The following is a 22660-nucleotide window of genomic DNA, read 5'->3' on the forward strand; positions in this document are numbered from 1 at the left end:
CAACCTTTCAAAAAGGAATGTAGGAAGAATGGTACTCTCATTTATCACTGGTAGAAATGTGAATTGCAGCCTTTATGGAAAGATATCTATTAAAATACACACACACACACACACACACACACACAAGGTCTATCTGGAAAAGACCCAACCATTGTTAATGTAATTAGAAGAGTTGCATGATGTTGTAACCTGGCAGCCAAGGAGAGTGGACTGGAATGCACATGTATGAACAATGATGACTTCACTGTACTAGTCAGTGGGATGGTAGATGCTACTAAGTGAGCCTGTGTACTGTGTGGCTGTCACATTCAGAATGATTAAGTGAGTAGAACAATGAATCAGCATCAAATTTTGCATTAAGCTTGAACATTCCTCCACGGAAACTATTAGGATGATTCAGAAGGCTGCAACTATGGCCAACTAGTGATTAGCAGCTTCATCATGACAACATGCCCACTGATGCATCACGTCTCGTGCAGAGTTTTTTGGTGGAACATCAAATCGCCCAGGTGACTCAGCCTCCCTACGGCTCAGATTTGGCACCCCGCAACTCCGGCTTTTCCCAAAACTAAAATCACCTTTGAAATGGAAGAGACTTCAGACCTTTGATAAGATTCAAGAAAATATGATGGGGCAGCTGATGGTGATGGGGAGAACAGTGTGAGGTCCCAAGGTGCCTACTTTGAAGGAGACTGAGGCATCACTGTCCTGTGTCCAATGTTTCTTATATCTTGTACCTTCAATAAATATCTCTGTTTTTCATATTATATGACTGAATACCTTCTGGACAGACCTTGTATACCCTTTGATCAAGGAGTTCCACTTAGAGGAATTTGTCCCATAGAAATAAAAGCACCCAATATACTAAAGAAATTTTACAGAGATTTTTTTTTCACAGCATGGTTTTTATTGGCAACAAAGGCTTAAAATCACATAAATGCTCATATGTAGAAGAATCATGGAATAACTTGTGGTCTAACCAGTTTATGGAATATAATGCAGCTGTTAAAAAATAACTAATTTGTTTAGTTTGGCTGACTTGAAGTTTTATGGCATGTGGTTAAGTATGAAAAATCTGATGCATAGAAGAGTATATAATATGATATCAATATTATAAACCATGATCAGTCACTCTGTACATATGTAAATATGTTTGTCAATATTTGGTTAGAAAATAATATAACAAAGATACTCCATATTCTTTTCCATGGTGGCTGCACCAGTCTGCATTCCCACCAACAGTGTGCTAGGGTTCCCTTTTCTCCACAACTTCACCATCATTTGTTTGTTGACTTATTAATGGTAGCCATTCTCACAGGCATGAGGTGATATCTCATTGTGGTTTAAATTTTCATCTCTCTGATGATTAGTGATGTTGAGCATTTTTCTATATGCCTATGGGCCATCTGCATGTCCCTTTTGGAGAACTATCTATTGAGGTCCTTTACCCATTTTTTAATTAGTTTGTTTGTCTTCCTGGTATTGAGTTGTATTAGTTCTTTTGTAGAAATGGGACTACCTTCTGACCCATGATTCCACTTCTGGGAATATATCCTAAGAATCTTGAAACACCAATACCAAAAAAAAAATTATTCACCCCCATGTTCATAGCAGTATTATTTGCAATAGCCAAGATCCAGAAATAGCCTAAGTGCCCATCAGTAGATGAGTGGATAAGTAACTGTGGTACATATACACAATGGAATACTATGCAAGAGTAGAAAAGAAGGAACTGTTAACCTTTTGTGATAGTATGGATGGACCTAGAGACTATTGTGCTAAGTGAAATAAGCCAGTCAGTGAAAGACATATACCATATGATCTCAATTATATGTGGAATATAATAAACAAAATAACAAACAAAATAGAAACAGAAGCATAGATACATGGAACAGACTGACAGCTCTTAGGGGGATGGGAGGGGGCACTGGATGAAGGAAGGTGAAGGAATTAACCAAAAAACATATATGCATGACCCATGGACATGGACAACAATACAGGGATCGCCTGGGGGTGGGAGGGCTGGGTAGAAATGGGCAAAATGAGAGAAAGCAGGGACAACTGTAATAATATAAACCATAAAATACAATTTAAAAACAGATAAAAGTATAAAAAGATATGTACCAGCTTGTTAGCTCTGGGTTGGTGGTGGTAGAGGATATAAAAAGAATTCTGTAAAGATATCTTCAAAATCAGTTTTTAAAAGTTAACATCCTAGTCTTAAATGGGCTTAGGGACAAGATAGGAAATAGAGAAGTAATATAAATGGTGAGTAAATAATGAAGTAGTCTTTTTAGCTTATAAGATTAACAAAAAATGACAGTACATGCACACTTCAGCAGAAATATGCCCTCCCATTTGTTGTAGTGTGCATGCAGTTTCAAACAACCATTCAAAATAATTTATATCAGAATTTTTTTAAAGTACAAAGATATTTATCACAGTATTATTTACCATGAAAAAATTAGAAAAAGTCTAATAGGAAATTCAACAAAATATTGTAATAGTTTATTAAATACCAGATAAGCATTATAACTATCGTAGAGGAATGTGGATTGATATGGAAGAACATGCATATTATATTGTGAACAATAAATGCAGATTACAGAAAAGGTGAGTAGTATAATCTCATGTTTTTACTAAAACTTGCATCTCTAATTTCCACAAGGAAGAACACAAAAATATTAAGTTTAAAAGCAGTAGGTCCACCCAACGACAGCAGAATACACATTTTCTTCAAGTGCACATGAACAGTCACCAGAACAAATCATATTCTGAGACATAAAACAAATTTTATTAAACTTAAGGAACTGAAGTCTAAGGTGTTTTCTCTGGCCATAATGGAACTAAACTAAAAATCTATAAACCAGAAACATAATAGGAAAATCTTCAAACACTTGAAAAATAAACCACACATGTCTAAATAATCCATGTATCAAAGAGGATGTTTGAAAGAAAGAAAATATTTTAAACTGAATAAAAATGTATGTAACACATTAAAACTTGTGGGATATAGAGTAGAAGGAGGAATAGAGTGCAAAGGTGATTAAGGAGGAAACGTCCCTCGAGACCAGGTTCTCCAAGGCCGAGGAAAACAAATATCAGAAGAACTCAACCTGTCATTCCTTTCCAAATTGTTTTGTGTCGAACTGTCAATCAGCTATTTTGAATTAATTGAATAAATAAGTAGCTTGTTATCCCAGTCTCACATTAAGGTGGAGCTAGGGATTGTGAAACAGGTATATGATAAATGAAAAGACTATTTTTATTTTTGTTGTTGTTTTACTTAGGAGAGAAAACTAAAATTTACATAAATTTACTAAACAAGTATTGCTAGAATAAAAAAAAAGAAAAACAAATTATGTTTCTGTTTACAACCTCAACTACAACTGATAAATAACTATTAATACCACTAACATAACTTTTTTTTTCTTTTTAGGGACCCAGAGGTGAAAAAGGCTTTAGAGGTGAAACTGTAAGTTTGACTAAATTTGTGGTTATAGTTATCACTTGTCTCTAAGCTGTAAGCTTCATGAAAGCAAAGACCTTGATTTGTTCATTATGTATCTAGTACTTGTGGAGTAAAAATAAAGTTACATTTTTCAGGAAGCATACAGCAGTGAAACCCGATACAGCCTAAACATATTTAAGAACCTGCCTGTCACATTCTTCTTGGATCCCTGTGTGAAATGGAGTATTTTCCTTATCAGGCATCAGGGAAAGAGGTATGAGCTTTCTTCACCAGTGCCCCAAGAGCACTGCCAAGCCGCTCTAGGTGTATACCCATTATGTCCAGTCAGAACCAAGAGGGCTGCAGAGCAGAAGCAAATCATTGGTTGTAGGCTTTATATTTCAGCCAGTCGGAAACAATGGTGAACAACTGGGCAAAAAGATACACAGCTCTTTGGAGACGTACATGGCTCCTGCTGGCACTATTTCCTGCTTTTCTGAATGTCAGTTCTTCTGAGTTAAAGAAGATGTTCTGTAAAGGGGCCACTTTTCCAGCGGAGACCTATTGAACTTTATAAAGCAGCAGCCACAAACAAGGCAGGCATGGAGTGAAATGAAGGGGCTGGAAACCAAGAACAGAAGGCACATAAGAATAAACTAGAGATAGCAGCGAAGTCTTGATGAAAAGGTAGTATGATTACACAGTGACAGCCGAGATGTCTGCTTTGCACTGTGGGGTATGCTTGAGCTGCAGAACAAGTTCCAGTTATATTAATTAGCAGAAGAATGGAAATTATGTGATTTCAGATAGCCTAAAAATCTCCAAAGGGCATTAAAATAGATGTGTTTAATTTGCAAAAATACAGTCCTCACATTTTCTCAGCAGACTTACTGGACCAGAAAGCAAGGACGTATGCACACAATGAAGCCAGATTCCCCAGGAGAAGAGAGGGGAAGGGAAATGGAGGAAGGCGTGGGATTAGCCCATTTCCCAAACCTGTCTGTCTCAGCTGCCTCCATGACCCACCCTCTCCAGATGGGACATAAATTGCCATCAGGATGAGAAAACCTCAAGTATCTATGTCAATGTCACAACTATTCCATGTGAAAAAAAATTGGCTCTGATGAATTACAAATCCAATGGATTATGCCAGCAATCTTACATTGCACTGGTAGAAACACAGCATCCAGATTAAAGCAGGTAGTGGCAACAGATAGGCCATCCCCAAAGGGGAGCATGGACAAAATTAAAGAATGTTCGGAGGATGGCTCTCTTAGATTGGTGGTGTCTGAGACCCATGTTCCAAAAAATCCAGTTGAAATACCTGAAATAGTTAGTCTTTGCCACACTGCAGCCTGATCATCCCTCTCCTAATTCTCCTTGTTCTCTTGTGACTGCCTGGGTTGTGCACTTGCTTTTTCTCATCGGTACTGTTTATTCCTGTAGTTCCTTCTTATCTTGAAGTTTCAATTAAAAGATCATTTGTTCAGGGTGGCCTTGCTATTGTTTAAGCCTCACCCCCCTGCCACCTGTGGACTTAATACCTGGTACCCAGAACCCAGTACAGTGCCTGGCAACTCTTCTTCAGTTCTTTGCTTAAATGTCTACTTACTAGAGAGGACTTTCCTGACCAGTCTATAAATAGCAATGCCCCCACCTGCCTGAGATTCCCTGTTTTTCCTTTATCTGTTTCCTTGCCACCTGACATGCTACATATGTGTTAGGATTTTTTGCTTATTGTATCCCCCCACAGTGCAATGTAGGCTCCATGACACAAACATTTCATGTTTGTTTTAACGCCGTGTCCTCAACACCTAAGGCAGTGCCTGTCTTACAGTGGGTATTTGATAAGTATTTAACAAATTATTAGTAAAATAATTAGAGAAGTCTGGGGTGTTGGGATGTGATAGGTGTCTTCAAATATTTGAAAGATTGTCTCAAGGAAGAAAGAATGTATGTGAGTAACTCTAGAAAATAAAATTTAAATGGTTTATTTATTGCATGGAATTTTCAGTTCCTGTGCTTAGCTCTCTGAGAGATGGTGAATTTTGTAATACCACGTAATCCCCAGTCTACAAAAGAACTTGGCACATAATATCACCAAGTAGGTACTTTCTGACTAAACGTACGGAATGTTGAAGCCAATTTCCATATTATAATGAGCTGTCATATAATAATGAACTGTTTTAAAACAAGATAGTTTTGTGAGAGAGCAAGTATCTGTCAGTAGAAGTTTATATTTCTCTGAGTTACTGGACTAGTATTCCTACCCTGAGTAGGGAATTAGAGTATGCCTTTAGAGTCTCTTTCAGCTGTAAGAGTCTGTGATTCTACCTAAAAAATAAATAAATAAACGAGCCCCTTATAAAAGAAGAGCAAATGCATAGAACATAGATAATGGTTCTTTAAAGCGGAAGTTAATTCTCGTCAGTTCCAGTGACTCTTCTGAATCCACCCACTTCCCTCATTCGTCATCCCTGGCACTCTTGTCTAGATGGCCGTGATGTCTCCCCTGGACTCCAGTCTTCATTTTGTTTCTCCCACTTTCCCCACTACCATCCATTCTCTACTTAGCAGGCAGAGTAATACTATAAAGGGGTAAATTAGATTATATCACTCCTCTCTTTAAAATGTCCCTCTGTCTCCTTCTTGCACTTAGAATCACACAGCAAGTAGAGTGATATTGTGAAAGCATAAGTCAGATCACATCACTCCCCTCTTAAAACCTCCTTATGCCTCCTTCTTGTACTGAAAATAACATCTGAGTTCCTCACTTGCTCTACAATGCCCGACATGAGCTGGCCCAGTTTACTTCTCCAGTCTCATGCACCACTTTCCCTTTGCCAACTGTGATGAAGGTCCTTCTTTCTTTGGAACATACCTTCCTTTTACCTAGAATATTCTTTCACCTCCTCTTCAAATGACCGGTTTTACCTTATTATCCAGGTGTCTGCTCAAACATCACCTTAGAGAAGCCTTTCATGACCACCCTGTCTTGTTATTGCTGGTCATTCTCTCAGAATACCCAGTTTTGTTTTCTTCATAGCACTTAGCACTAACTGAAATTATTCATTTTCTGTCCTCTGCTAGAATTTAAACTTCATTAGAGCAGGGAACTTTGTCTGATACAGAGGTTATCAGTGTCCAGAACAGAACCTGCTATGTGGTAGGCATTATTTGAGAAGCGAATTGATTAATCAATGTGTATTATTCCCTAGAATTAAAAGCTAAAATTAACAAGTATTTACAATTCTAGCCAGTAAAGTAGTATTTCCTGAATTAATATGGTTGTTAGTCTTTTGCTCTGTGGGTTACTATAGTCCTCTTCATAATTAAGGTGCAAACTTCCAGTATCCAAGGAGGAGGTGAAAAATGGTAATTAGTGTAGACCACAAAATTGGTGCTGAATAAAAGGATTAATGAGCACATTAGTATTATTAGTTTACTCTGTTTTTATTATTGAATAACTGGCATTAAATGTCTTTTATCCCCCTTCTTCTTTTGATTCCTTTATAGTGTAAAGGGCTTTATAAAAGTAATCTTTTAATCCTCAGAGATCATCTGCAATCGACTTAATCCCAAAAATGTGCAAGTAAGCCTTTCTGCTTGCATTTTATAAAAAGGTTAACATTTTTACACTCCATTAAGACTTTTTCTGTAATTCTACAGGCTTTACAAATCTTATTTTTAAATTTTCCATAAAGCTAGTATAAGAATTTAGGAGGCTATGCTGTTCTTACCAAATTTCATACCATCACGATTCAGTCCCTAAAAACAAAGAAGTTTAAATCTCATTAAACGACACTTGAAAAGAATCCCCTTTAGCATAAGTTTGGGTTTCTTGGTTAGGAAGATTCATTTTTTGATACACTTTGATATCATGAACTGTAGTATTGATCTCAACTAGGTCCTCTTCACCATTGAGAGATCTGTTTCTCTGGCCATATATGAAAGAGTTCCTTTCCTTTCTATTCTGTACTTGTTTCAGGCCTGCCTGCCTGCTTATGTGCTATTTTAAAAATAAGTCCCTGGATTCATACATTTACACTAAATCAGTGATTTTCAACTGGTGTGCTGCAAGAGGCATGGTGGTATACCACAAGAATTTCTAAAACATGCAATACCTGACTATTTAGTCAGGGCCACTGACCTTTTTTCCATTAGATTGTCAAATTAAAAAAATGACAACAGCCAACACAATAGCCATCTGGTGTGAATGAATAAAAATTATACCTACATTTCTTGTCAGATTGGCAAAAAATATATTTTGTGGTGTACTGTAGAATTTTAATAATTAGAGTATGTGTGACTTTAGATGAAAAAGGTTGAAAATTTTTGCTTTAAATTGAACCAGAGTTTTGTGATATTCTGAGGAAACTTCCAAGTAAGTAGCATGTAGAAGTCCCTACTCTCCCCCTACTTCAAAATTGTTGGGTTAAGGACAAACTTGAAAGGTTACAAAAATCTCCTGGTTTCTATCAGGCCCCAAACACTTTTAGAACATGATTGAGTCATTTTTTAAGTAATTCACTGATTCTATCCTAGTTATATTACTGTCCAATAAATCTTATTTAATATTAATTAAACTCCCAATTAAACCCTCTAAACCAGTGGTTCTCAAGCAAAAGCTATTCAGTCCCTGCCCCACAGGAGACATTGGAAATGTGTGGAGACATTTTTGGTTGTTGCAGCTGGGGAAGGGAGAGCCATTAGTGGGATCTAACACCAGGGGTGCTGCTGTTGCTGTACCTCCTGTAATGCAAGCTTCTCGACTTACAAGGGAGAAAAGGGAAGCTCTCTTTAACTACTGCAGCTGAAAAATTATGAAGCTAAATCATGAATTCATTTACATAAATGCAAAATCTAAATGCACAGGTTGAGGACATGGATTTGTCATTATTTTCAAAGTCTGGTGATAAAATATATTATTTTTGGAGGATCATCAGTAGATTCTGGAATTAACCAAGAAAGAGTCTGTTTTCAAAGGTAGTGATTTGGCTATAAGAAAAAAAAACACCATAACCATTCACATCAATTTGATTCTATTGAGGAAATTAACATAGAAAATCATAGTTTAATTATTAGCTGCTTTATATAGTATACAGAGAGAGTGAATTACTTTTCTTTAATGGTTCACTGGTGAGAAGAATAAAAAAAGAACTAAGAAATGTTAAATTGTTGGAATAATACTTTGTTGGACGAGGCTGGTTGCCCCGTTCTGTGCAGTTGTTTCACCAGGGTTGCCCTGCCCTGTCTTGTTTGGTTTGCAGCATTTCGTTCGAGCATATTTGTGGTGATGCAGCTTACTCTGGAAACCAGCTGCAATGAGCTCAGTAAAATCAGCAGTAGAAATAGTTTCTTCTTTCTGTGATAAATTTCCCTTTCAAAGATCAAAGAGAAGATATGTATTTTGTACTGAATCATCAGAGAGGTTTTTGAAAGTGTCAGAAATATGCTAAGTGGGGTGAAATGTCAACTGTTTATTTCTACCCTGTTAATCCAGAATAGAGAAGCATACACAGCCAAATCTACTCTGAGCCTCTATATACTTAAAAGGCTGTCTCCAAAATAACCTTTATATAACTTACCATGCATCTTCTGAGGTACATGATTTAGACATTCTCTGCTGTAAATTATAATCATGTATTATGCAAATTAAGAAGTATCCATCGGGCATGGTCTTGGAGTACTCTACCCTTTTTACATTACGATGTGCTGTTTGTTCTAGTCGTCACAATATATTTAGAATCAACAGCCTTGGCAATAAAACATGCTTAATACATGTGAAGCATAGCATCAAATTTATTCAAAACTCAATGAAAGATAAATTTTGCTTTTCCATCTTCCAACCATAACATTCAGTTGGCCATCAAGCAAATCAAATTTTGAGTGGACATCCTTTTTTTAATTTTATTGAGGTAACATTGGTTAATAACATTATATAAATTTCAAGTATACAATATTATAATTCAATACCTGTATACCCTACTGTGTGATCATCCCAAAAAGTCTAGTTTCCATCTGTTATCATATATTTGACCCCCTTTACCCATGTTGCCCTCCTCCCTCCCCATTCTCTTCTGGTAGCCACCCTTCTGTTGTAATTACTGTTGTATTATTTTGGAAAATTTCAATATAACTTTTCACATTTTACTATACACATTTAACTATCCTAATTTCTAAATTATTACTAGCTAATTTTAATATTTTTCATTTGTTCAATAACAGCTTTTGAACACCTACTGTGTATTAAGCACTATTCTTGTTCCAGGAAATGAAGATGGCTAACTCACTTTCAAGGGTCCCTAGGGACTTTCCAATGTATTGTGGAATGCAGAAGTGCTTAGCTAAGCAAGAGGGAGGTGATGTGGGGGTAGGCAGGTTAGGTATGGAGTTTTAAAGAAGTATTGCAAGAGGAATGGGAGTTAAACAGATAGAAAATGTAAGAAGGAATATTCTTAGTGAGGAAACAGCACATGCAAGAGAATCCATGTGAAAAGCTTGGAAAATTCAGGGATCCACAAGTAGCTGGTTATAGATGGAGTGTCGATGTGTTGAGGGGAGCTAGTGGAAGTGAGACCCAGGTTTTGAAGAGAGGCAGAGGTGCACACTATCTTAAAACATACTTTTGTATCTAGTTGACTTGAATTTTCATCCTAACTGCCCCCTATTTGTAGTTACTTAACTACTGTTTTCTTGACTGTAAATAGAAAGCAAGCACAAAACTTGGCATTCAGTGAGTTATTGATAAATAAGCACACATTCCACACAATATGTGGAATATAGTGAGTTCTTAGTAAATGGTAGCTATCACTATTAAGAAGTTCATACTCTGTTATCTAAGCAATAAAGAGCCAATGAATGATTTTAACTAAATAATCAGAGAATTATATTTCCATTTTATAAGTAGAATATAGTTAACATGGTAGAGACTAAGCAGGGAGTCAGATTGCAAGCCCAGGCAAAACGTGATGTCTTCACTAGGGCAGCTTTAACAAGTTGCTATCAATTGGATGGCTTCAACAATATGTATTTCTCACAGTTCTGGAGGCTGGAAAGTCCAAAGTCAAGGTGCCATCATATTTGATGTCTGATGAGGGTCCTCTTCCTGGTTTTTAGAAGGCCACCTTCTTGCTATATCCTTACATGGTGGGGGGAAACAGATCATCTCTCTCACATGGCTCCTTATAGGACCACTACCATTCATAAGGGCTCCGAGTAATCAAATTTCCTCACACAGGCCCCACCTCCAAATATCATCACTTTGGGGTTTAGAACTTCAGTATATGAACTTGCGGAAACAAACATTCAATTCACAGTACACGATTAACATAAAACTAAGACAGTTGCTGTAAGAATGGACAAACAGTATTTGGGAGAGATTTGGAGGTGAAATGAATAGTAGTTAATAACCAAATTGTAGATGGATGTGGAAGAAAAAATAAACATCTGAGAACACTGAAGTTTTCATTTGACAATTAGGTGAGTAGTACATAGAAATAACAGGAAAAACACACTTAGACAATGTTAACATTTTTAAATGTTATATTTATAATGGTTTATTAAAGTGAATAAATTCCGTTTTTAACATTAATAATACATGAAAATAAATATCCAGCTTGTTCATGAACGTGGGTGAAAACTCAATGCAATAGCATATAGCTTCAAATTACTGAAACAACTTTGTATCTTAAGACCTGCCTCACACAAAAAGGCAGTGACCGAGGTTGGATCCTTGTTGTCTTGTTTACACCATCCAGAAGCATAATGTATACATGCTGTGCTTTGTCTCCATTTATCCTAGGGTCCCCAAGGGCCACGGGGTCAACCAGGGCCTCCAGTGAGTTTATTTATACTTATATCTGTTTATCATTGATGCTTACATGTTTACCTGGCTTCAGATACCTATTAAATAAAAACTTTTAAAATTTGTTATGTTATAGGGTCCACCTGGAGCACCAGGCCCAAGAGTAAGTTTTTTTTGTTTTGTTTATCTCAGTATATCATGCTAACTTTTTAAAGCTTCCGTTAACTCCCTAGGTGCCCCGCTTGCCTACCTCTGTTCTTTTTGCTAATCTGGTGTAGAACCTTCCCAGCTACAATAACTTCAAGTCCAAGCCCCAGATTCCTTGTGTGTGAAATGGAAATGGTTTTAAATAAGAAGTAAAGCACTCAGTACAGTGACTGACATAATAACTGGTCAAAAAATACTAACTGCCTCCATTTCTTCATATTTCTGGGTCCTAGTTCTTCATTTTTAAATGTCCTTTTTTGCCAGCCAGAATTATCCACTTTTTAAGCTTTACATGAATCTTTCTTAGTTGCTGGTCACTATAGAAGCCCTCAGACTTCTCATGTATTTGTTCTTTACCTATTACAACCCAAAGCTTGCTACCCTTATTTTTGAGGCAATGCTTCTGTTGTTTCATTATCAGCTGTTATCCTGGCCTCCAATGTTCCAAGCTCAGTTTCCCTTATACTTGTATCCATTTTATCTTCCACACCCACGCCCCACCCCACTCCTACAGCATCCTGGTCAAATACAATGGTTCTTGGTTAGATTTCACACAGAAATGAGATTCACTGTTGGCTTCACTGTCCCAAACAAAGGCCAGTTCGGTGCTTTCCAAGCCTTACTTACTTCCACAAGCTGCTGTAGTGTCGTTTGGATCTTGAACAGTTCTAGTTGGTGGATAACCATGGCCTACTCTCAGAAGGTCAGGAACTCTTGATGCTTCTCAGCTTTTCATAAGGATAGGGAATAACTTTCAAGCAAAGTCCCAAAAGGAAGATTGTCTCCTTGGCAATGTGAGATTTATTTATGATTTTTAAAAATCACTTCCCCTTTCTATCCACCTGATTAATGGAGATTGAAACCTTCCCTGGAGCAAACATCAATGTAAATGTTTGTCTTTAAATCTTTAAATTGCTTTCAACTTCTCTGTTCTTTCTCCCCTGGGTTCCCACAATACATGGGTCACTAGTACCTTCATCAATTGTCTTTCAACCTCATGACTTTGATATAACTATCATAGCTGCCTTCCTAAGAAAGAACCTGTTCTAAAAGATCATACATCACTGGCAAATTAGAAGTGTTTATTGAAAATTTTCACACTGAAGTAACCAAGCTTTGGGGGAAAATATTCTTGTCCCACTTGGACAATATTTGTATGTGTTCCTATACAGCTGAAATGAAGTGGGACACATGGGAGGTATTTTGCCCTGAACACAATGTGCATAAGAACATATACTTTGAGAAATTATTAGGAGGATTAAATGAGAAAGTATATGTGCTTGACAGATTATAGTTGCTCAAGTAATACTGGTTTTGTTGTTTCCTTCTCTTTCTCTCCTTTCCATCTTCCTTTCCTTGGCCCACATGACACCTGGCTTCCTTACACTGTCCTTGCGGTGGTTGCAGAATGTGCTGCAGGGAGGGCACTGTGCAGTCCTGAGAAAAGACTTCTAGAGCAAGAGTTTAAATGACAGTGAGAATATACCTACATGGTATTTCTAAACTCAACTTATGGTCACATCTTCTGTGAAACTCTTCTGAATTTTGACCCCTTCTCACACTGCCAGAGAGAATTGATCATTTCCCTCTCTTCATTCATACTCATTTATTTTCATGCCAGTTTTCTCTACTAGATTGTGAACTCTCTGAAGTAGGGACTATTTTTTTTTATTTCCCATTCAAGCTCCTAATAAGTGCCTATTGAATGAATAAATAAATAAATAAATAAAGCCAGCTATATCTCTTAGAAAATTTCAGTGGGAATCTTCCAAGCTAGAAGATTTTGCTTGGAGGGAAATTAAAGATAGAAGTTGTCTTAATAATTATTTAGTAATTAGTTCAGACTATTACATGACTTATTAGTGAATCATGAAACCAATTTAATGATACCATTTAGCATGTTTTAATGAAATAGAATAGGAAAAATATGAGCAGTGACTGTTTAATAGTACAGAGTTTCTTTTAGAGTTGATAGAATGTGCTGAAATTAAATAATGGTAATTTTTGCATTGCATAGTGATTCTACCAAAAGCAACTGAATTGGATACTTTAAAATGGCTGAAATGATGTTTCATATATTTAAACTAAAGTAGCATATAACAAATTGAATACAGAAGCAAATAAGGGACATTATTCAAGACATTAAAGAGATGTACCAAGTGTAAAACAGTACCACTCTTATCACATTATTTTTGTTTTGGAAAATGCCATTAACCAGAGGGGAGGGGAGAGGGAAATAACATGGGAAAGAAGAAAAAGCATTGTAAATGAATATGTATAAAGGACCCATGGACAAAGCTAAGGGAGGGTAGGATTTAGGGTGGGAGGTGGGGGTGGGTAGGACGGGGGAAAGTAGTGGTGGGAAAATGGAGACAACTCTATTTGAACGTCAATAACAGAAAAAATTTTTAAATATTTTATGTTCACATAATAGAGTTATTTTCTTAGTCAATATAAATAGTTTTAAAATTTGTTTTAATTTCTATGTTAAATATTAAAAGTTATAACTTAGATAAATGAAAGTTGTTTACAATCCTTAATAATCTTTAAAAGTGCAAAAGGATTCTAATTGTGCAAAGTCTGAGAACTGCTCCATTAGGTTTTTAAGACTAAAGCCCTATTTGCAAACCAACTGGGAAATATGAAGGTGACTATTGTTTAGTGCTTAATTCAGTTGCCTATGTTTAGTGCCAATATTTTTGTGTGACTCATGTCCAAAATCTCCCCGTTCTCATAGGCACGGGGATCAGAATTATTTAACCTGCACAGAACTTTTTAGGCTAACACTTTCTGCTGCGTGTACAGGCTGTGCTTGTCTGTCTAATAGTCTGTGTGTGAGGCTGTTACCTCTGCCTGGAAAGCCATCCCAGCCCTTCTTGTAGTAATTCGTATTTGTTCTTTATATCTCAGCTCAGATGTCACGACCTTTGGGAAGCCTTCTCTGATCTGTCCCTTCCAAGCCTCTTATATCTTCCAGAGTTGGCTCAGAGTTCTCCTTTCTCTCACAGGTTCACATACTTTTCTTTAATGGCACAAATCACAATTTGTTATTATGTATTTTTTAGTTCGTTTGGTTCATGCCTTTCTATTTAAACTTCAGCTCCACAAGAAGTGCTTCTTTTTTGCTTACCATTCTCTCCTCAATTTGTATCATAGTGTTTGGCAGTGTGTGTGTATGTACACACACACACACACACACACACACACACACACAGAATGAGTCAATTATTTTCCAACATGAAAATCACATGTTGAGGCAAGGTAAAGTCCATTTTATTGATTATCCCATCATTTTAAATAGTTTTTCAAATTGCCAACCATGAGCTATGAAAGATCTGTTGAAAACAGTTCTATTATATAGACCTCTAAGTAAAAAGATTACTAGCAATGCAATTATTCTGAAGGAAATTAGATTGCTTGATCTGCTTACACAGATGCAATTTCTCAGAACTTTCTCCCAACACATGCTTCTTAGTTCCCAAGTTTTTTTAAAAAAACTAAAATACAGAAATACTTTTACTAATGGTTATGTGAGTCTTTTCTCTAAAAATATCTCTTATTAAATGCAGGAGGAGATTGGATTTATACTGTATTATTTCTTTTGGGACTAATGGTACATTTTCCAACTTTAGAAATTGTTTTTAAGACCGCAGAAGTATCAGATTAAACTAATGTGACTACCTCAAGACAGTAGTATTTTATTCTATTTTCCTTCCAAGAATGTAACTTAAAAATTATTACAGTTATTTATTCTCCACTTTACAATTTATTAACTGAGGGGATCATATTTCATTCTTCTTCCATTTGAGTAACTTTTGGTGTGTTTTCACACAGCAGAGACAAATAGTTTTTCATTTGAGAGCTCTAGACTTTGGTCCTGTTTTAATTAGGAGACTTTTGAAATTTGGATAAAGGCAGCATATTGTTCTTTCAGATAGCCAGGCAATTTGTGCAAGATCTGTCCAACCATAAGAGGTACCAGCCATTTTCAGATAATAAGTCTAGTATACTTTTAACAGCAGAGCTTTCAGAATTTATAGCCTTTACTTTAGAGCACTCAGTGTTGATCTTATTGCTGATCTCAAATGGTTTTGTTTTACACAGAAACAAATGGATATCAATGCTGCTATTCAAGCCTTGATTGAATCACATGCTGCCCTACAGATGGAGGTAATATATCTGGTTTTATTTACATTGGCAGTCTCAATATACAAATTAAGCAGAAATTTTCTTTGGAGGCCAAAATGTAGCTTTATCTCAAATACTATATTTAAAGCATATTTAAAAGAATGAAACCATTTTAAGGACAAAATAAATGATTTTAATAAACAGAAATATATACACAGGATATTTTTAAGGAATGCATTTAAAACAAAAATGTCATATTGTTAAAATCTCTTAATAAGGAACTTGGTGCTGTAGAAGAAAATAATTAAATGAATTTGACCACTTCTTAAAATGAGACCTATCATTACTACTTATTTTTCTTATTTAAACTCTAGTTATTCAGGGTATGCCTTTTAAAAACATTATGAAGTAAACATAGTAATTATTGTTTTATGCCACTTGGAAAACTAGACTTTTGAGAGTGAATTAAATCTCTATTCACAATCAAAATTAATCAGACTCACACACATTTATATGTGCATATCAGCTGCTTTTTACACCCTGCTCCCCAGTCATTGCGCACAGTAGGAATGCATTTTTTCTGCCTTGATCCATGTTGATCATTAGAGTTACCTATCGTTGATGGCTACTCTATGCATTTTTGCTAATATGATTTTTATGATGACTTGGCAGAGCTACCAGAATACTGAAGTGACTTTAATTGACTACAGTGCGGAGATATTCAAAACCCTGAACTACCTTAGCAATCTGTTGCACAGCATCAAGAATCCTCTTGGCACACGAGATAACCCAGCACGAATCTGCAAAGATTTGCTTAACTGTGAACACAAAGTATCCGATGGTAAGTTCTTGGTGTTCTCTAACTCTGATGTGTAATTTCATTTCATCATTTCATTGTGTTTAAGATTTGCAGTATATTTGGTCCAAATAGTAATTACTTTTATAAAACCCTGGCAGAAGTCATTTTAATATCCATTTCAAGAACCAAAGACTCTTTGTGGGAGACATGCTTCTGATGTCAAACTATCTTTTCCTAAAGGTTTACATTACAAAGGTCTTCTACTACCCATCCTTATTGATCCCTAAGTTCCCCCACCCCTTGCTATATCACTTGCTTATACTTCGTTCTTGAGCTATATCACATCCATGTTAAAATTAAAATAGGAAGAGAGGACTTTTGGGGTGACTGGACCACCTGTCAGGACTACCAAAGTTGATAATATAAAGAAAGATATCATAGAACTCCTTCCACCATACCTTCTAAAATTATAGTTTTTACACAAAGTGGAATTTAAAACTTCATTTCTTGACCAGTGATTATGAAAATGGAGTGGTTTGTTACACTTGGAATTTTCTCATCTCTAAAGTGTACCCTAATACTGATTAACTAGAGACACAAAAGCAAATTTAGAGCCCTGGCTAGTGTAACTCAGTGGATTGAGCACCAGGCTGCGAACCAAAGGATCATCGCTCTGATTCCCAGTCAGGGCACGTGCCTGGGTTGTGGGCCAAGTCCCCAGTAGGGGGCGTGTGAGAAGCAAGCACACATTGATGTTTTTCTCCCCCTCTTCCTCTTTTCCTCTCTATCTAAAAATAAAATAAATAAAATCTTAAAAATAAATAAACAAATTTAGAGTAGAACCATCAAGGAAAAGTTTGTTGTTTTTTTAATTTTATTTTAATAGTTCAAGTACAGTTTTCAGTCCTTTACTCCCATCCCATCCCACTCACCCATTCCTCCCCACCTCCCTTCCATTTCCACCCCCCCTGGTTTTTGTCCATGTGTCCTTTATATTTGTTCCTGTAAACCCTTCCCATTCTCCCCAGAAATTCCCTCCCCTCTCCCCTCTGGTCATTGTCAGCCTGTTCTCTATTTCAGTGTCTTTGGCTATATTTTGCTTGTTTGTTTGTTTTGTTGTTTAGGTTCCTGTTAAAGGTGAGGTCATATGGTATTTGTCTTTCACTGCCTGGCTTGTTTCACTTAGCATAATGCTTTCCAGCTCCATCCATGCTGTTACAAAGAGTAGGAGCTCCTTCTTTCTTTCTGCTACATAGAATTCCATTGTGTAAATGTACCATAATTTTTTGATCCATTCATTTGCTGATGGGCACCTAGGTTGCTTCCAGCACTTGGCTATTGTAAATTGTGCTGCTATGAACATTGGGGTGCGTAGGTTCTTTTGGATTGATGTTTCAGGGTTCTTAGGATATAATCCCAGCAGTGGAATTGCTGGGTCAAAAGGCAGTTCCATTTTTAGTTTTCTGAGGAAATTCCATGCTGCTTTCCATAGTGGTTGTACCAGTCTGCAGTCCCACCAACAGTGCACTAGGGTCCCCTTTTCTCCACAGCCTCTCCAACACTTGTTGCTTGTTGCTTTGTTTATGATGGCCATTCTGACTGGTATGAAGTGGTATCTCATTGTGGTTGTAATTTGCATCTCTCTGATAGTTAGCGATATTGAGCATCTTTTCATGTGTCTCTGGATCCTCTGTGTGTCCTCCTTGGAGAAGTATCTGTTCAAGTCAAGGAAAAGTTTTAAAAGGAGTGGAGTAGTCATCCTTATCTGATAATAAGTAGGAGAAATTCTGTCTGCTACAATATGTCATTTAATTTTAATTTTTTTGGTCAGCTGTACACTCAATATTAATAGTTATCATTTTTTGCTGAAAACTAGTCCCAACACAATGGCACATAAGCTAATTTGAAAAAAACTGTTATATCATTCAGTAGGGTAAATAGTAGTCCATATTTTATTTTATGTATACATGTATACCACATACATACACACACATTCTTGTCAAAAAATCTACTTCTATTCTAGAGGTACAATGAAAATACTAATTTTATTTATGTTAATAAAATGCTTACCTTCTATACATATTTTATGCCCTAGATTACCATAAAAACTAAAATAATACTTACAGTTACAGTGACCTTTAGTGATACTAATTCCTTCACATATTTGAGGGCATAAAAATGCAATTCTATGGACTTGAAATGAACAAAAACATTGTAAGACATACAGATCAATGAAATCTAATTCAAGGTCTACCTTCCTACTAGGAGAAATAGAGAATTGATGTGGATTGCAAGGTATAAGAAAAGTCTTTATGTCCAAAAGTACTTTTATTACTAGGCAGTGGTAAGTGCTCTAGAGAAACACAGAACAGCAGGGAAGAGAAATATGATAGAAAGTGGAGTGGGGTGAAGTTTTAGAGAGTAGATAGGTAAGTCATCTCTGAGAAAGTGACATTTGAGCAATGCCAAAGGAGGTATGGGGACAAGCTACAGGAAATCTGGCAAAAAAAAAAAAAAATCCTGGGCAGGAAGAGCAAATGCAAAAGTCCTGGGCCTAAGAGTGTACTTGGCATGCTCTACCATGAGGAAGAAGACCGGAGTGACTGGAAGAGGGTGCGTAAGGGGGAGAATTGTAGGAGATTGACTCAGAAGGACATCAAGCCACCAGATTATATAGACTAGTCCAGGGACTCCAGTTTCTGGTTTGAATAAGAAGAGAAGCTATTGGACATTTCTGAGCAAGGAATAACATGATTTGACTTAGATTTTTAAAATATTTCTTTGGCCAGTATAGTGTAGACATAGTCAAGAGCAGGGCAGAAGCAGCCACTGTGGAAGCTACTGAAACAGTCCAGGTAAAAGATGGTGCTGGGTGGGCCTAGAATTAGTAGGCCCACCCAGCACCAGGGGAAGTGATAAGAAATGGTCAAATCTTTGGATGTACTTTAAGTGGAGCCAGCAGTTTTTGTTGACAATTTGCATGTGGGTTGTTAAACTAAAAATAAAAGACCCAAGCGAAAGGCAGCAAATGTTTATGTACTTGAGATCCAAAAGAATAATGACTCGGAAAGCACTGATTCAGGCTGAAACCCAAATAGTGTTCCAGTTAGGGAGCAAAGGCAAAGGGTTTTGTAAGAAAGGAAAGGGGAACAATTACATGGAAAAAGGAATGAATTTCTGTTGTTGTTAATAAGTCAAAGAAGGAATTTCTATAGGTGCAACTAAGCTAAATTATTCTTAACTATACAGGGTGGTGCTACTTCCAAAGAATGTCTTTAGATTGTCTCTTTCAGTTTGGTAGTCATAATTCTGCTTTCTTGTTACCTTGGTGAAGAATTTTTGGAATACAGTGCTAGTTTGGCCCAATTCAAAGGTTATTTTGCCCAGTTTAATCCTAAAAAGTACATAAATTTTAAAAAAGAGAAGTCTAAATACTTTGCCTTAGTGCTCTCCAGTGTTTAGAGGCCTGGGAGATGCAGGGGGACTGGCAAAGAAAACTAAGATGAGTGCAGAGTGATGGAAATGGTTTGCCTGTGGAGGAAGGAACCAACAGGGTTAATGTCAGGAAAGGTGAAGATGGAGAAAGGCTACTGGATTTAACAATGTGAAGATTTTTGATGACCTTCATAAGAGTGCTTTAGCAGAATGGTAGGAGTTAAAACCTTATTAGATTTTGAGATGAAACAGTGGATCCAGAGAGTTTTTACTCCCAGTAATGAAGCATGTAGCTCAAATTGCCTAGCTAATAACTCCAGTCTAACCATGAGCAAATTCATATAAACCCAAATATGGTTTATTCATATAAACCCTGAGAGACATTCTGCCAAATACCTGAATAGTGCTCTTCAAAAGTGTCAAAATCATGGGGAACCGTGAAAGAGTGAGAAACAGTCATGTATAGGAAAGGATTAAGGAAACATTGTTAGTATGTATTGTGATGATATCCTGGATTGAATATGGAAAAGAAAAGAACATTAGTTGAAAACGGCTAAAATTTTATTACAGTCTTCAGTTTACTTAAAAGTAGAGTCTTAAGGTCAATTTCTTAGTTCTGACAAATGATCATGGCTTCATAATATGTGAATTTTAGTGGAAAAGGGATAAGGGGGCATAAAGGAAAGTTCTGTGTTATTTTGGCAATATTTATGTGGATCTAAAATATTTTAAAATAAAATGCTTAACACAAAACAAAAGTAAAATTTTAAAAAATAAAATTATTTTGTAAAGAAAAAAGTTGCCTGGCTAATTTTATTTTTAAAAATCAATTGAAAGGCATTAAATAACAAAATAGTGAAGAATTTTCAAGCCAAATTTTTAAAATTTTAAACAAATTTTATTAAACTTATTGGGGTGACATTCGTTAATAAAATTATATAGGTTTCAAATGTACAATCCTATGATACATCACCTGTTTATTGCATTGTGTGCCCACCACCCAAAGTCAAATCTCCTGTCACCATCTATTTGACCCCCTTTACAAACTCCCCCCACGCACCTCTCTACCTCCCTTTCTCTCTGGTAATCACCATACTGTTTTCTGTGTCTATGAGTTTTTGTTTGTTTGTCTGGTTTGTTTATGTGTTGCTTTCAATTTTATATCCCACATATGAGTTAAAGCATATGGTTCTTACTTTTCCATCTGACTTATTTTGCTTAGCATCATATTCTCCAGATCTGTCTATGTTGTCACAAATGGCAGCATTTCCTCTCTTCTGGTACGACTGAGTAGTACCACACTGCATACAGTTGTGAGTACACAAAACATAGAGTTTTATTCTTGCATTGTTATTTATTAATTATTGTATTATTTTCCATACAAACAACCAAAAACCTGCTTTTGCTGCATCCTGCATGCACCACACCTTCTTTATCTAATCATCTACCAAAGACACTTTGATTGTTTTCATGTCTTGTCAACCCAGATTTTGAACAAGACAGCAGAGAGGTGAACACAACAGTTAGAGCTACTTTTTCCCCAGACGTGTTCAGAAATGGAGTAGTGCTTTTGGTGGCTTCATAAGGTTAAGGGTCAAAAGTAGGAACCTGTGGCCTACCTAAGGTAGGACCTAGGCTTTCAAAGGACCCCAGGACCTCACTCTAGGAAGAGAGAGGCATTCAAACAAACTATAGCCTAAGACTTCCAGTCAATGGCAGAGTAGGTAAACATGGCTTATGTCCTCACACAACCATATGAGTATTACAACTCAAATACAGAACAACCATTTTTCAGAAGCTCCAGGAATAAAGCTTCTGACAACTACTGAATTAAAGAAGAAACCACATGGAGACTGGTAGGAGGGATGGAGACATGGAATGGGCTGGTTCTGTACCCACATGTGGCAGGTAAAAATTGGGAGGACTATCTCAGGAGCCTCAGACTAGGCTCCTCAGCCCAAGGTTTCACCCCAGAATATGAGTCTCCATAACTTCTGGCTGTTAAAACCAGAAGAGTTTGAGACTGTGAAAGACAGAAACTTCCGGAATCCCAGGCAGTTCCTCTTAAAGGGTGTATATACAGATTACTCAGACTCATTCCCTCTGGGTTCCAGTACCAGGGCAAAAGATTGAAAGGCACCAGAAACTTAGGAGGAGGAACTTAATTGTGCAGTGTCAGGGCAAGAGCTGAAGCACAGCTTTCTCCCAGACAGAAGTGCTAGGAGAGGCCAATGTTCCTTCTCTGAGCACTCTCCCTACAGATCCACAGAGCCAGCAGGCAGGTGTCATATTTGAGACTCCATCAACCTGGCTCACATTCAGGCTTACCCAAGCTGTTTCCAGTGGCTTTTCCATGTGAATGGCGTGTCTTGGCCCAAGCTTCAGATTTACCTAAATTATTTCAAACCAGTAGCATCTGGATTCAGTGAGCCCTGTACCTCTCACTAAATTGCCCCACGCCTGGCACTAGCAATATCCAGCCTTGGTTCACAGCTTGGCCTCTCCTGGGTACCTCCAAGCCCAGCATAAGTAGCAGCCATCTGCAGATCACTTTGTAACTAATGCTTTGTGACCATGGACAGAACACAGGTGGTGGCTGACCTTGAATGTGCCAACATCAATCAAGGCTCACCTACAAGAGGAGGGTGTACACAGCCCACAGGGTGGATGCACCTTGAGTTCCCAGCTTAGGTTATACAGGAGGCTGTGCCACTGGGTCACACAGGACACTTATTACCTTAAGCAACTATGTCAAGCCTGGGACACATAGTAGCTCTACCTAATACATAGAAATAAACACAGGGAGGCTGCCAAGATGAAGAAACGAACATGG

General features: G+C 37.0%; 1 protein-coding gene across 1 annotated transcript in view; it reads left to right on the top strand.

Annotated features, from left to right (window-relative positions):
- COL24A1 (collagen type XXIV alpha 1 chain) overlaps positions 1-22660 on the top strand; it is a 342153-nt gene that overhangs the window by 311414 nt on the left and 8079 nt on the right. Inside the window, exons 54-58 of the mRNA XM_045835493.1 lie at positions 3440-3475; positions 11256-11291; positions 11395-11421; positions 15570-15635; positions 16266-16434. Coding sequence (XP_045691449.1) covers positions 3440-3475; positions 11256-11291; positions 11395-11421; positions 15570-15635; positions 16266-16434 — 334 coding nt within the window. The remainder of the gene's footprint in view (positions 1-3439; positions 3476-11255; positions 11292-11394; positions 11422-15569; positions 15636-16265; positions 16435-22660) is intronic.

Source organism: Phyllostomus hastatus, unplaced genomic scaffold, assembly GCF_019186645.2.
Source record: "Phyllostomus hastatus isolate PE091 unplaced genomic scaffold, TTU_PhHast_1.1 phas_contig_209, whole genome shotgun sequence".
NCBI classification, from domain to species: Eukaryota; Metazoa; Chordata; class Mammalia; order Chiroptera; family Phyllostomidae; genus Phyllostomus; species Phyllostomus hastatus.